This window comes from Myxine glutinosa, chromosome 1 (assembly GCF_964187855.1).
Source record: "Myxine glutinosa chromosome 1, kmMyxGlut1.1, whole genome shotgun sequence".
NCBI lineage: Eukaryota > Metazoa > Chordata > Myxini > Myxiniformes > Myxinidae > Myxine > Myxine glutinosa.
Window position 1 is genome coordinate 115813563 of NC_136261.1, and position 16893 is coordinate 115830455.

Sequence of the window (16893 nt, forward strand, 5' to 3'; positions counted from 1 at the left end):
TTTCTTATTTTATATGTAGCATCGTTGGCTGAGGTAGCTGTGCCACAAATGCAAGTGCAACACCCTCTCGATTAAGCCAGGTATTCGGACTTGTTCTTTTTTTTTTTTCTCTCTCTCTCTCTCTCTCTCTCTCTCTCTCTCTCTGTCTCTCTGTCTCTCTGTCTCTCTGTCTCTCTCTCTCCACTGAGGGCTGGTGCCTCTGAAGCAGCTTCCTGTACAAGGGTTATGCTGGGTGGTTTACCATTGCCTTTCCAGCAGTAGTTAGGGCAGGAATTTGGAATTTGTTCATGGTGCCGGCGATAGCTCACCGGATATCTGATCTGGATATCGGTGGAATACAAAACGTAAACTATTCAGCCTGGCGGAGGTATGCTCTCTACCGAGTGCCGTTCTAGTTTTATATAGAGATTTCAGAGATGGGAACACCCCGAGGCCAGCAACAGGATTTGGAGGTTATTTTATGCAATTTTTATTGCATGCTCAACTGGTTAAGGTATAAGAACAAGCTGATTAGATTTTGGTTAAGGTCCAGATCCGGATCCAGCCTATCAGCGGGATACAAAATGTAAACTGTTCAGCCTGGTGAAGGTATGTGATCTACCAAGTGCCGTTATAGTTTCCTCTCGCTGCACTTATCCGTTTATTTCCTTTGGTCTTTGTTTTAATGTAGGACTTTCAAAATGAGGTAATCCGCCCTAGAATGCTCTTTGCACATGTGCAGAACCCCTTAGCAACATCATTGATCGGGGCATGGGGGGCAATAATGTCTATGTGATCAGGGATTAGGGCAATAATCTCTGTCATGCATGCGAGATAAGAATTGTTATCTAAAATAACTCACAAAGCTTCTAAAAGAAGCTGATAATACTTGGAAAGGTAGCTGAGATAAAAGGGTGTGCCTCTGCGCAACAAAACAAAGACTTGGATAACTTTCTCAGGGCTGAGAGGAATGAGATCTTGCAGCTGCTCATAATGCAAAAACTGCTGACGATGTTGACCGGAGAGTTCTACACACACCGCTTGCGGATCACTACCAGCGAATGGATTTTTAACCTTGCGGGAATGCCTCTTGTGATCGTGGCAGGCTTGGTGATTTATTTAATGGACACATGCAATTGGAAAGACAATGCTGCGCATCATTACCAATAAAGTAATGGCTACCAACTCTTCGACAAAGGAGATCTTCACGATGTGAAAATACACAAAGCTTGTGCCAGCTATTGTTTACTTAGGAGTGAGATGTATCAGGTAGACTTTCCTGAGGGAGACACCATATCTGGTTTTGGTGCTTCTGAACACTGATGGGAAGGTCATATCTGGGGAGGAGGTTCGTAAACCCGATTTGCATTCAGGAACACAACAATATGGATAACTATTTTGAAATAGTCATTCTTTCTTTAAATGCTTAAAATTATGTTTGAAGAAGCACTTGAATGATAGATTTTGCGCTAGCAACGGCAGGTTCAAAGTGCACAATTAGTTGAACCTACTCATGGAAAACACATACAGTGCATGCGTGCAATGCATCATTAGCAACCGTACGTCATTTAAAAGTCCCATATTGTACAGGGACTTTCTGCATGTTATTTCATTGTATACCTTTGTATGATACAACTGCTCACCTGCCTTGCAGTGTCGTTCACGCTTTGCACCTTGTGCATTGTCAAATTGCATAACTTTTTTTTGTTTATGCACACATCTGCCTATTTAATTGAAAACTGCAAAAACTGACCAAACAACATCAGATGTAAAGCAAATATGTGTTTATTAATACCCAAATCTAGCGTATAACGGAAAATAATTTTACACAATTCACTCTTTAAGGTGGTCATTTCTCCATGCTATCCAAGCCACATGAAAATGTATATCAATCTCCAATACTTGATTCCAATATATCCTCACCCAATGTGTTTCCAGAAATTGCACTCAAATTCTTCATCATTCACCTTCAAAACATTTGCTTTCTGCGTAGGTCTGACCAAGGACACACAATGTGGGTTTTGGTTAAGTTCACAACCAGAGTCTCAATCGTTTACAAAACTTTATTGTTATCAATATATAGAATCGTTGATGCTTCCTATCCCACCACCGGTCGCAATGCTCATCTTATTGAACTGCTGCACCTAGTTTCGTCCTCAGAAGCTCAGTGTGGAAATGAATGCAATAAAATTGATAAAGCAATACAGTACTGTGGAGCAGAATAATAAAAACTGGATATGATAAACCAGGGATAACATGAAGAGATAACATGCGTATACACTTTTGAAACCAGACTGGTTGGCGTAATGGTTAGAGCGTCTGCTCTGAGCACTGAGTCTGAGAGGTCGGTTGTTCAAACCCTGGGCTGAGTCATACCAAAAACCTGTGTGCTGCTTCCTTGCTTTGATGTTCAGTATTTGAAAGGATAGAGTATGGACAAATAACCCTGGGAAGGCAATGGCAATCACCCAGTATAACCCTTGCCAAGAAATTGCTTCGGCAGCACCAATGCTCTGTAAAGACCGTGGTATATCAAAATAAACTAGAACGGCACTCGGTAGTGTGCATACCGTTGCCAGGCTGAACAGTTTACGTTTTACATCTTACTGAAAGGCCGGATCTGGATTCGGACCTGAACCAAAATATAATTGGCTTGTTATTGCCACCTAACCAACTGCCCCAACAGGTTTTGTCGTAACTCGTTCACAACTGTTTGAAATCTCATGCAATATATTGTTTTTGGCCCCATCTCTCAATGGTGAAGAATCGCTTAAAAAATTATCGTATCTTGAGCTCCACCAAAATTGAATCAATTTGTCCTTGTCAGACATCCATCCTCTCCACCAAATTCTGTCTAAATCCATCCACAACTTTTTGATGTATCCTGTTCACAGACAAACAGAAAAAATAAAGACCAAATGCAGAGCATGATACTTGCGAAATCCCTGAAACAAATTTGACCTTTAAATAATTGGTGGTTGGATTCCGTGGCATGATTTGCAAATTATTTTCAAATTCCAAGCCAATCGGATGAAAATTGAGGATTTTAGAAATTTGTAAAAAGTGGTTGACCTTTGGCCTATGTTGACCTTTTGACCTCAAAAATAATTGGTGGTTGAATTCATTGACAAAATATGCAAATCTTCAAATTTCAAGTCATTCAGATGAAAATAGATTTTAGAAATTCAGCCTATTTTGACCTTTGACCTAAAAATAATTGGTGGTTGAATTCAGTGACCTGATATGCAAATCCTGTTCAAATTACAAGCCAATCGGGTGAAAATTGAATATTTTAGACATTTGACAAAGTTGTTGACCTTTGGCCTATGTTGACCTTTTGACCTCAAAAACAATTCTTCTTCTTCTCTTCGTCGTCGTTGTCGTTGTCGTTCTCTTTCGACTCTCGTTCGTTGTCGGTGTCGTTGTCGTTTCGTTGTCGTTTCGTTGTCGGTGTCGGGTGTCGAGTCGTTGTCGGGCTTCTTGCTTATGACCAACTCTACCTTTTGGTGAAGTTTCATGAAGATCGGCGTAAAAATATGACCTGTTGGTGATTGATGGTACTGACAGACAGACAGAATAATACACAAATATGACCAAATATTCTGTATTTGAAAAATATTCAATTTTCACAAGTGACGAACAGACAGATAGGAGTGAATCATGACCTCTGCCCATCTTTGGTGGTGGAGTTAAAAGTACTTTTTAATATCCATACTCTTTCATGAATAATGATTTTTTCAAACTTTATTTGACCTGCTTTGTTCCATTGTTCTCGGAAGCGGTGTGGGAGAGGATAGTTTAATTGCTCTGTGTTTCGGTGGGCGTTTGGATATATGAATGTGCACTTTGATATAGACCCTTCATTCTTAGATGTACTGTAAACTATATACCCAGACCAGGTTGTGTTTTGTCAAATTCTCAGTCTTGTCGCTATTTGGTTTATGGGAGTTGTCACCAAATGTCCCGTTTCACCTGTCGGTAATCAACTGTATGTGTAATATAATATTAGGAATGAAAGTGTTATTAATGTGAATATATCCTCATATTGATATACCTTTATCGAAGTGTGTTGACATTTTTTCTTAACAAGAATAAAAAGACATAAAATGTCATAGCCCGCACTGTGGTTTTAGTAATGTTGCTTTAGGAGTTAAAGGCTGTCAGTCGGCCATCTTTGGTCAGATGAAAAACCAAAATCTTCTGCATATGTATACTCATGTATTGTCTTTGTGCCATGTTTGGACAAAATCGGTCCATGCATTTCCGAGAAATGGATGGGACATGTTTAAGTAACAAAATGGCCACCAGTCGGCCATCCTGGATGTGATCTCGAAAAAAACTACGGGCATATGTAACACATTATTCATTATCTGTGTGCCAAATTTGAACATCGGTAAATGCATGTCTGAGAAATGGTTGAGGACGGACGTGGTCAATATCGGGTTTTTTACAGCTAAAATGGCCGCCAGTATATATATTCTCGACAGTAGGTCGGCCGCCAATTCTACCTCCACAAAGCAGGTTATCCCCACTCATGATTTCCCATTTGGAATTTCTGGATCTGTCCTGTCTCCTTTCTGAGCATCTCCCTCCGGCTATCGAGTTGTTGCCTCCGTGGTGGTTCTTGGTTTTTCACAATATGTTCAAAATCCCTGCAGATAGCCGAGATATCCATATAGAGCAAACAAATATCCAGCAGATATATCACACACACAATTCTCCATCTTTGGAACATATATCTATTCATTCTTGCTCTCTTTTCTCCAACAAAGGGTCAATGCCTGAAACATCAGCTTCTCCATGCTTCCTATTGTAGTCAGCATATTTCAATCGACCTGTTGGTTTTGTCGGTTATTCTACCTCTCCACCGAAGCAGATCGACACTGAGCTTTATAAGCAAGACAGATTCTTCATTCTATGTTGAGTCATGCAGACACACATAATAATTATCTGCCACCCTATGTGATAGGGTGGCACAAAGATCCATTTCCCTGCAAGTATTCTTTGTGGTTGCAGGAGAGATTCAACTCCTTAATACATGCGATAAAACAATACAATTGTCATAATTTGTAAAATTTGTACAAAGAAAGCTGTAGGTTTATTTAAACTCCCAAGAACACTCCAGAATGTGCATCTTTGGAACATAGTGTTGCGGTTTTAGAACCCACACTTTTGTAAATAAATAATCACTTGTGTAAATATGAAACTCTTATAAATTCTCAACATTAAAGGTTAAAGGTAGCACCCTTAGTTAGGCCACAGCAACACGTAGGCCACCTTAAAAACTCAGTTATTTCCTTATTATGTGTTTTAGATAAGGCCGTGTTTCCAATAGTTGAATCTGCGTTGCATCAATTAAATAAGAGTAGGTCCCCAATTCATTTCGTTCATTTTGCGACCTCTCTCCAAATTCTGTTACACGCCTTGGTTAGCGCTCGCTCAAGCCGCCATTGACCATGCGGTCGGCTCGAGGAAGAAGGGGGCGGAGCGCCAGGAACAAGGTGTGGCCACGTCAACTAGTCATCAAAGGCGTGGCCGGTAAGCCCCCACCAGCAAACCAGGGCTGATGAAATATCACTGGCGTGCGTGGCCTTTGTGGAGTGCGTAGTGATCTTGAAACGCGATATATAAGCGCGAGTGCAAAGCCCTTTGACGGACCTCTTTCAGGGACTTCTTGCGCGAAGGTCCGATGAGAGAGACGAAACTGCGCAGAGCCCCTTTTACGGACTTCGAGGAGAGACGGCTTGTGGTACTGCTTCAGACTGCGCAGAGAACCTGTTCAGCGGCGCTCTTGCATACGAACATTGAGCGAGAGAGAGTGTTTGGCACGATATACGTATTACGTATGGAGCATCCCAGTTCCCCCCCGCTATATGTAAGGTCTGCTCGCAGTCGACGACACGCGGAGCGCTGCCGGCCTGCTGTCTCTTCCACCACCACCACAGTACGAGTTGGGACCGGACGAGGAGCTTAGACGTCTACCTGGACCTTCCACCCTACCAGCTGCAATCCCGTGTGAGTGTGTATGTTTGTCCGGGGTTGTAAGTTAAGACTGCATAGTCAAGCCTGCCCTGTGTCCTGCTGCTTCTTCTTCTTGTATATTCTTTCCTTTCCTCTTCTTTTTGATTGTAAATAAATCACCTTGTTATTTCTTGGTTTTTCCCTAATCCGATCGCCTCCGTCCTTTCTTTCCATTGAGTACCTGTGGCACGATTTTGGAACCGCTATAATCAGGTTAGTCTTTGTTCATGGCCTGAGTCGCGGCTCGCTTCGCTCGGCGTGTCCATTAACGCCGCAGCTCGGGCGGGGCTCATTTCCTCGCTTCACGGAAGGCGCTGGTAATTAAGTAATCGGAACAATTTGGCCTACCACCCTATTCAGCACTGACCAGAAGTGACGTAGTAGCTCCAGTACTCGGGACGGCCAGCTTAAAGGACAAGGGGATTAACCCCCCCTTGATAAGGGGAGCGCCGACCCCCAAATCCATAACAATATATCTCTTCATTCTTTGGAAGAGATGCTCTCTTTTCTCCGACAAAGGGTCAATGCCTGAAACATCAGCTTCTCCATGCTTCCAATTGTAGTCAGCATATTTCAATCGACCTGTTGATTTTGTCGGTTATTCTACCTCCCCAAATGGCCTCTAAAGGTGGTTATATTCTACCTCTCCACCAAAGCAGATTGACACTGAGCTTTATAAGCAAGACAGATTCTTCATTCTATGTTGAGTCTTCTCAAACATTTGCAGGAATGACTCATTTTAACTCTCACAGCTGCTATTGTTACTTTAAACCTTGGGGCAATGTCCTGATCCATGAAATTGGAAATGAGGGAAGAATGAGATTGAACAGACAACTTACTCAATCACTTCAATGTTATTCTTCCCTCCAGGGTATCAAGAGAGCCGATCACCACCATGTCATGCCACCCTCCACCCATACCCATGGTTTCTTTATACCCACATTAACCTTCCCCAAGTTCACCTCTTTCCAGGTTTTCCCATCCAACGGATCAGGACGTAACAGCCAAAAACAGGACGCAAAACACGCACACATGGAGAAGGAAACTCCAAGGAGGAAAAACTGGAAAATTAGGAGGAGGGATATGGGTGGGGTTAGTGCAGTTACTTTTGATTGCTTGATACTGTTCGTTAGCATTATTGCAGCTGACACTGCTTTTCATATTGAGTGATTCTGTGGGGTTTTTTTTATGGCTGCAACTAAGCTGGAAGTTTTATTTCAACAGGTGTTATTAGGTATCAAGGAAACCTGTCCTTGAAAGAAAAGATGAGTTAAACTTTGATCTCACAAGGAAAAATGTAATTTAAATGAAAATTGGTACAGGACAAAATATTTGTGTAGCAGGCCACAGTTTGATGGTAGATACTATTAATCATTGATGGCTTAGTCATGTAGCTCTGGGTGAACCAAACCACAGTTCAACAAACACAATTCAGTTTAGGGTTTAGACTAATAATTAATGCGTGGAAGCTGTAAAATATCTTGTAAAATGTGTGTAAAAGTGGCAAATATATTGCAAAATGTGTGTAAAAGTGGCAAATCTCTTGTAAAATGTGTGTAAAAGTGGCAAATCTCTTGTAAAATGTGTGTAAAAGTGGCAAATCTATTGTAAAATGTGTGTAAAAGTGGCAAATCTCTTGTAAAATGTGTGTAAAAGTGGCAAATCTCTTGTAAAATGTGTGTAAAAGTGGCAAATATATTGAAAATGTGTGTAAAAGTGGCAAATATATTGAAAATGTGTGTAAAAGTGGCAAATCTATTGTAAAATGTGTGTAAAAGTGGCAAATATCTTGTAAAATGTGTGTAAAAGTGGCAAATATATTGAAAATGTGTGTAAAAGTGGCAAATCTATTGTAACTGGAAAATTTCCGACATTTTCCACCTCTGCATTTCTGTGATGCTGTTAGTGCTCACCTTCATAAAGGTATGAGCCTTATTACAGACCAAAGCTGTTGGAGCCCATTGCCAAACATTTCAGTGACATAGCAACCAGTCAGTACAATAATTTCATGAACTTGTCCAATTGTAAGGTCCCAAGGCCATCTTAGTTAGGCTTAGACTCAAAAGGGCAGGTCTTGGTTCCAAAACTGGGATTGGTGAAATTGTCAAGTACTTCACAGTGAGAGCAAGTCTGCAGGTCACCACATCTGACTACATTCTCTGTCCTCGCCAACTATTTCACTGGGCTGGTATGAAGTGTCTGGCATAAAGTTCTTCTTCACATACAAAGAGGTTCAACGGTTGGTCTTGGCACAACAGCAGCATTTTGCAGCTGCACAGAAAATATCAGACACAAGGAGCCACCAGTGGTAGTTGTGGTAAAATGTTTTTGCAAGAATGAGCTGAGGCATGAAGGTATGTTATGTATCTGCAACATAGTTCAACCCTGTTCCATCACAGAATCATGCTTTCCCAGCAAAGATTTATCAGCGAGGGCAGCACATGGGTGTCATTTATACTGACAAATGAGGGATTTGAGGGCCTACACCTGAACTATATGAATAGGTCAACCAGTTGTACACCATAATTCAGCGTTTGGAAGATCGGGCAAGTGCAGTATCCCATTTCGACACATTCTGTACATAGTACAAGTTGCAGGCACTGCACCTGGCTGGTATGACTGTGACACAGAAACGCTTGGAAACTGTTTTGCAATTGTATAATGACTTTATGGCAGCATAAATCCTAAGTTACAGTCCCATTTATAGCGGCATTGGATTGCATGATGAAGGGGCCACATTTTTTTAGTGGTGTATAATGATTGCCTGAAACTCAACCATACCCATAATTCACGCTATAAGCTGTATTAGATAATATCAGTTAATTCAAACATGCTATATTATATGGAGTTACAATAATCATCTTTTGCTTTGCATCTGGACAATAAAATTGCTTATGGCACAGGACATAAAATGGCACATGCAAATATGGAGTTGGTGCATGTTGAATTTATTTCCATTAAGAAACAAAAACCCTCCATAATATAAAAATACAATACCAGTTGAGCATGCAATAAAAATTGCAAACAATAACCTCCAAATCCTGCTGCTGGCCTTGGGGTGCTCCCATCCCTGAAATCTCAATATAAAACTAGAACGACACTCGGTAGAGAGCATACAAACCTCCGCCAGGCTGAACAGTTTACGTTTTGTGTCCCACTGATAGGTCTGATCTGAAATCTAATCGGCTTGTTCTTGTCACTTACCCAGATCATCCACCAAGTTTTTGAAATATCATGCTACATATCGTTTTTGGCCCTATCACTCAATGGTGAAGAAGTGCATAAGAAATTCAAATCTTTATCTCTATTCGGATTCGGATTTTCACCAAGATCGAATCTATTCGTCCTTGTCACACAGCCTATATATCCACCAAGTTTTGGCCGCACCGTACAGAACTTTTTGAGATATCGTGCTACATATCGGTTTCAGCTCCATCACTCAATGGTGAAGAATCACTTTTTAAAATCCTCAGATCCGTATTCAAATATTCACCAAAATTGAATAAATTCTTCCTTTTCACATGCCCAACCTGTTCACTATGTTTTGTCTGAATCCATCCACAACCTTATAATAGTCAGGTTCACGATGTTTTTTCGTTCAAAATTTTTGGAGATTAGCAAAACTATACATTTTTGGAATATTCAGAGCATGAGGAATCCTTAAATTAATGTTGGCATTTGCGTAGACACCTACGTGGTTGCGTAGACACGTTTATCCGTGGTTCGAGCCCCGCATTGAGTCAGAATTTTGTCACACTTAGCCCCTCGCAGGAATTTGATTCCTGTTTATAAAATTATATATATATACAGTATATATATATATATATATATATATATATATATATATATATATATATATATATATGTGTGTGTGTGTGTGTGTGTGTGTGTGTGTGTGTGTGTGTGTGTGTGTGTGTGTGTGTGTGTGTGTGTGTGTGTGTGTGTGTGTGTGTACCTATGTACAGTCACGTGAAAAAGTAAGTACACCCCATGTAAAGTTTTGACTTTTTCAACATATTTCAACATACAGCTATTTGATCTTCATTTCAACAATATTGATAGATAAAGGTGATGTAATATAACAAATATCATGAAACATTTACATTTTGTAGTTCATTGTATAATTTAAATAAACATAAATGCAAATTTCGCATGTGGAAAAAGTAAGTACACCCTTGGCTCTAATAGGTGGTATTGCCCCCTTTGGCAGAAACAATCTCAAGTAGGCGTTTCTTATAACTGTCTACCAGTCTCTGACAACGACTGGGAGAAATTTTTGCCCACTCTTCCATGCAGAATTCTTTCAGCTTTGCGATGTTTGAGGGGTTTCCTGCATGCACAGCTCGTTTCAAATCCCCCCACAACATCTCGATGGGATATAGATCCGGGCTTTGACTTGGCCATTCCAGAACACTCCATTTCTTTCTTTTCAGCCATTCCTTGGTGGATTTACTGAGATGTTTAGGGTCATTGTCATGTTGCAAGGTCCACCTTCGGTTGAGCTTCAACTCTCCAACAGAAGATGGCCTCACATTATCCTCAAGCACCCTCTGGTACAATGAAGAATTCATAGTGGATTCTATGATGGTGAGCTGCCCAGGCCCTGATGCAGCAAAGCTGCCCCAAACCATAATATTTCCACCACCATGCTTTACAGTTGGTATCAGGTTCTTGTGGTCAAATGCTGTCTTTGGTTTTCGCCAAACATGTCTTCTGGTACTGTGGCCAAATAGCTCTACATTTGACTCATCTGTCCAGAGCACATTGTTCCAGAAGTGCTGGTGTTTGCCGAAGGTGTTCATTCGCAAACTTTAGTCTTGCCCTGATGTTCTTTCTGCACAGCAAAGGTTTCCTCCTGGCACACCTCCCATGTAGATCAAATTTTTGCAGCCTCTTTCTAATGGTAGACTCGTGCACTTTGACATCAACAGTGGCAAGAGCTACCTGTAGGTCCCGTGATGATATTCTGGGGTTCTTAGAGACTTCGTTCAGCATCTTGCGGTCTCCTCTCGGGCTGAACTTGCCGGGGTGGCCTGGCCTGAGCAAGTTGGCAGTTGCTTGGAATCTTCTCCACTTGTAGATGATCTTCCGGACAGTTGAATGATTGATTTCAAATTGTTTGGAGATCTTTTTAAAGCCCTTCCCAGACTCGTACTCGTAGGCATCTATAACCTTCTTTCTGAAGGCCTCGGAGAGCTCTTTTGATCTAGGCATGGTGATGCCGCACACTTCAACAACAAAGAGAAAACCAAACTAAATGTCTGAGGTTTAAATAAGACAGGTTCCTCCAAGATCCTCAATGACGATGTTCTAATCATTTGCACCTGTGCTGGTGCACCTGATTCTAATTTTAGGTATTTGAAGTAGTGATAAATGCAGAGGTGTACTTACTTTTTCCACGTGCAAAATTTGCATTTATGTTTATTTAAATTATACAATGGACTACAAAATGTAAATGTTTCATGATATTTGTTATATTATATCACCTTTATCTGTCAATATTGTTGAAATGAAGATCAAATAGCTGTATGTTGAAATATGTTGAAAAAGTCAAAATTTACATGTGGTGTACTTACTTTTTCATGTGAATGTGTGTGTGTGTATATATATATATATATATATATATATATATATATATATATATATATATATATATATATATATATATATATATATATATATATATATATATATATATATATATATATATATATATATATATATATATATATATATGTATATATATACATATATATATACATATATATATATATATATATATATATATATATATATACATATATATATATATATATATATATATATATATATATATATATATATTATATATATATATATATATATATATATCTCTCTATCTATCTATCTATCTATCTATCTATATATATATATATATATCTGGTGTTGGCCTAATGGTTAGGCTGGCGGGCATTTGGGATCCTAAAGTCCTGAGTTTGATTCCCTTTCAGCGGTTGCATTGAATTAATACCAGGTGGTGGCGTTGACAAAGGCTATCATCCTTCCGAGGTCGGCGAAATGAGTACCAGGGTACTGGGTCCTCTCTCAAGGCCTATATTGGCGTGTACATACATCCCTGTATGTCCAACACTCAAGCGGTCCCATCGCTTTGCTGATGGCAGTTGAACAACATAACCCATGTTAACCCATGTTCAAAAAACAAAATCTGACTCCATTTGGTTATCTGATGTATGTCGGCAATGGGCTGAATGTCAGATGCTACTTGGCGGAAAGACGGATCTAGTAAGATGGCGGCGTTATATATAGGACGTCATTACGGCGTTATGCCTGTTTCTGGAATAAAAAACAAAAATTTCAACTAGAAGATACCTCAAAATGCCCATCCACATCCACTTCATACTCAAACTAAAGCTGCCAAAAACGACAGCGAAAATAAAAATGCAAATTGTATATTCATTCGTGTTCTCCATATTCTTGTCATAAAGGTTTGTTGAAGATTAAGTGGTGACAAAAATGTTATTGTTTACACACACACACACACACACACACACACACACACACACACACACACACACACACACACACACACACACACACACACACACACACACACACACACACGACAAGTTGCGATTTTTACCTGTTCATGTGAAACAGTGCAAGTGATTTAACTACTGACCCCTGCTGGAGGGAGGGGGTATTGGATGTGGGTATCGATGCTAATTCTGAAAACATTTTGCTAATTGCTAATTTTGCTAATAACGATGCTAATTCTGCTTTCGGAGGGAGAGGGTATGAGCAATTTCCAAAACATGATGAGATGGGACTTCGACTTTGAAGTTTTCTATGAAAGATGTCAACCTAACACATACTAAAAATAGAATTTGGGGACCATTTCTCCTGGACTGTCCCCTTTACTGAGTAATGAGTGGATTACTAAGATTACTTATGCCATGGCAATAGGAAAAGTGTGTGAGTACTACGACCATTCCATCTGTGTGTTCGACAGAAGAACTGGTAACGATGTTTTGACAGAATAACTGGACAATGAGGGCAACTATTGTCGCCATATTTGGCACAGAGCTTCATATTGTGAATGTGTTGGATGAGTCTGTCATATCGTGAAATAAGGAAAAATGAAAAATTGAAAATTGATCGAATTTAAAAATAAATTGAAAATTATATTTCCTCATAAGGAAAAATATAAACGATTTGTTGATCGAAAATTAATTGCGTATACAGGACCATATGTACTCACACCGGCCACCGACAGTGCGGGTTGGAGCCCCCTGGAGAGGTGTATTGCACAAAGAGAAAACAACTGCGTGAATCATCACCTGCATCGAGTGTGTTATACAATACGTACATTTATACTGAGTGGTTAAAATGCGTTTTACAATAAATCTATTCGAAGTGGTTAAGTTTTTAAAGTTTCTTTCACGAGCAATGTTATTTAACGTTTCACATTTTTTGGACTGCGCCAAATTCAAAAATAATGACAAATAGATGATTTGGTTCTTTGCCCTTGAAATTTTTGTGTTTGGTTATATGAACTCTGCAAACAACAGTGCTTGGTCCACAATCTTTTGTTTTTTGTTTTTGTTTTTGCTGAGATTTTACTTGTTGTCATAACTGGAATAGTTTTTTTTACAAAATCTCTGTGGATTTGGGTTGAGGTCACAACAAGATTCATGTTTTGTTACTGCCTTCCATGGTTTATTTTAAGTTTATTGGATTAGAAAAGAGGGGATATTTTTGTTTGTTAATATTGAGGGTGGATGGTTGTGCCATTTTTGGTATTTTTTTTTTTTGGAGGGGTGGGGGTGGTAGGAGTGCTTCTAAATGAGTCTTTAAGAAAACTGATTCTACTCTTCTTCTTCATTACTGTTTGGAAATTTTCACTAGAGAAAGTGATGACATTTTTATTTTATTTTTTTGTATACAAGATCGAGGCTCGTGTAAGAGCTAACATTAATCACAAAAAGACAAACTGACACATAAAACATAAGATAAAGGGAGCGGGAGACAAGATGGGGAGAGAGAGAGAGGGAAGCACACAAGTGCAACATTTGAGAGCAGGGACATCAGGAGATCTGTGGGAGGGAGAGGGCTTGGGGGGAGGCGGCGGTGGGAGGGGGATCATTTACTTGAGATTGTACATCAATAGCGCATGGAGTCTATTTTGTTACTTTATCTTAATCTTGTTTCTGGCTCTGCCAATGACCAAAATATGCTTGTTGGAATTGCTGGAATTTGGTATTTGGCCAGGGTTTCGGCGATCTTTAACTATTTGTCAAGGACGCCATGGGATCTTTAACATACACCAGCAATCAATTCCAGTAGACAGGTGTCCAGCTTGTATCCAATTTTGGTTTAGTTATCCTGTATGAGGCCTGTTTTGTGTTATCCGACTGGCTTAGAGTATGAGACAGGTGCCGACCTGTATGAGACAGGTGCCGACTGGCTTATGAGGCCCAGTCGGCGACTGGCCTCCAAAGCCAGTCGCCGACTGGGCATCCTCCGTCGTGCGAAGTCCTTCCTAGGCACACCTGAGCTCCTCACCACATACAAGGCTTTCATCCGCAGCTCAATGGAATACTGTTCTCCCCTATGGGCTGGTGCTCCTGCCTCACACCTGGCTCGGCTTCACGCTGTTGAATCCAAAGCTTTCAGAATCATTGGAATCTCCCGCGATGAAGCTATCTCTGAGGGCCTTTCACTCACTCACCGCAGGCAGGTAGGTGGTCTTTCTGTCTTCTACCGACTCCTCTCCGGCCTTGCTCCCCCAGCTCTCTCTGTGCTCTGTCCCCCAAATATTCCTACAGGTCGCACAAGATCTGCCAGCCACCCTCTGATGGTTAAACTGCCGAAATCTCGGCTCTCTGCTCACCTTCACTCTTTCATTCCTCTTTTCTCCCGCCTCTGGAACAAACTCCCACACTCACTTCAATCACACTCCTCCCTCCAGGTCTTCAAAACAGCTGTTCACCACCATCTCTTATCTTCCCCCATCCAAAACCTTGATCTTTTCTACCCCCACTAATTCACCCCAGATCCACCTTGTTTGAAATTCCAACTTCTTTCCTGGAAGTCTTGGCAGTGTCCATATGTTTTATACCTCTCCCACCCCCCCCCCCCCCCTTCCCATGCCTCCCCCCCAAAGCCCTCTCCCTCCCACAGTTCTCTCGATGTCTCCATGTCTCTCGGTCCCTGCTCTCAAATGTTGTGTTTGTGTCCTTCCCCCTCTCTCCCCATCTTGTCTACCGCTCCCGATGTTATTTGTTTTGTGTGTCTGTTTGTCTTTCTGTGTGATTAATGTTCGCTCTTTCACGAGCCTCGATCTTGTATACAAAAAAATATATAAAAAAATAATCCCAATAATTGGAAACTGAAGTGAAATTATTTGGTTATTTGTGTGCTTTTAATAATGGTTTATCCATGTCACCTTCAGCTAATGTTTCATTTGTAATTTAAGGCCACATAATGAAATTTGCAGTTCATATATTGCAGAAGTGAAGTATTTATTTTGGAGGATGGCCGATTTATATGCCCTGTGACATTACTGATGACGGAATTTTAAAATATCATCACTCTGTCTTTGCTTTTTGTTTATAGAAAATTCTTTGAAAGCCGTGAAAGTGTGCGAGGATCAGAAAGTGGACGTGAGTCGCTCCCGACCCTGCCAAAAATGGAGGAACGCCCAGAGGAGCGTGCGATCCGTGAGAAGCTGAAAGTAACCTGTATGCCGGCCTGGAAACATGAATGGTTGGAGCGCAAAAACCGTAAAGGCCCCATGGTAAACCTGCTCCTTACATTGCTGTTGCATAACGTATTCATTTTATTTATATTATTTTTAAAGGTGCTTGCTTTCAATGATTTATTTTTAATCCTTCTAACAACGATATGTACCTTTTCTTCTGCTGTACTATCTGTCCTCCTATTCCTCATCTTCCCCTTTCTGTTTCATTTATTTTATTTTCTTCCTCTTTTTATTTCTACTTTTGTGTAACCACATTTTTATATTCTTGCAACAGGTTGTGAAACCCCCTCCACCAAAATTGGAGCAAGGTACAGATGAGAGTGAATTTGATGGGATCGCAACACAAAAGCAGCATTTAAATGGAATTCAGAAGGTCTGCCGCAGCCCATCACCAATCACGATTCAAGTTACTTCTACGACCGGAGATATGGTCTCGGTACCTGGACCCGCTCGTGCCACGTGCTCTCGGCCGAGCTCACCCGGAGAGAAACGCCGCCGTGTCTCGCCCATACCGGTATGAGATTTTATTTGGTTTTCATACCTAGTTATTCCTTGATGGAACCTCTGCTTGATATTGACGACGTTTGTATATTTCTTATGCAGAGTGGGCGCATAACTCCTCCACGCCGCGCTCCATCGCCTGACGGTGCCTCGCCATATAGCCCAGAGGAGACCCAGCGGCGAATAAACAAAGTTCTGCGTGCAAGGCTCTACCTCCTGCAGCAAATTGGGCCGAACTCATTTCTAATTGGGGGAGATGTTCCAGACAACAAATTCCGAGTTTTCATTGGACCACAGGTGTGAGACTTGGTGTGAGGAAGAGCAGATCCCAAACTTAATAAAGAATAATGATGTTAATTATTTTATAGTCGGTTTTAATGAAGTTTAAATGCAATTAAATGATTAAATTCATGAAACAAATGTATCCATGTCATTGCCATAAAAACGAATAATAATATTAATCTTTGTAATTATATAGGAATATAATTATTTAATTATTTTCGTTATTTATTTGTAATCGTCCTCCCGTCTTTAAAACCTTTAATTATTGTAATGTAGATGGTGTGTGTTCGCGCACGTGTGCGGTGTATCTACCTAAAGATGACCTTCCGCTGTTTGAATTTCTAGCTTTT

The 16893-nt window shown here is 40.5% G+C and overlaps 1 protein-coding gene across 1 annotated transcript in view; it reads left to right on the forward strand.

The window, feature by feature from the left end:
- Window positions 1-16893, forward strand: part of MAP3K1 (mitogen-activated protein kinase kinase kinase 1) — a 218447-nt gene that overhangs the window by 86023 nt on the left and 115531 nt on the right. Inside the window, exons 2-4 of the mRNA XM_068117561.2 lie at window positions 15616-15796; window positions 16035-16274; window positions 16364-16558. Of these exons, the coding sequence (XP_067973662.2) occupies window positions 15616-15796; window positions 16035-16274; window positions 16364-16558 (616 nt within the window). The remainder of the gene's footprint in view (window positions 1-15615; window positions 15797-16034; window positions 16275-16363; window positions 16559-16893) is intronic.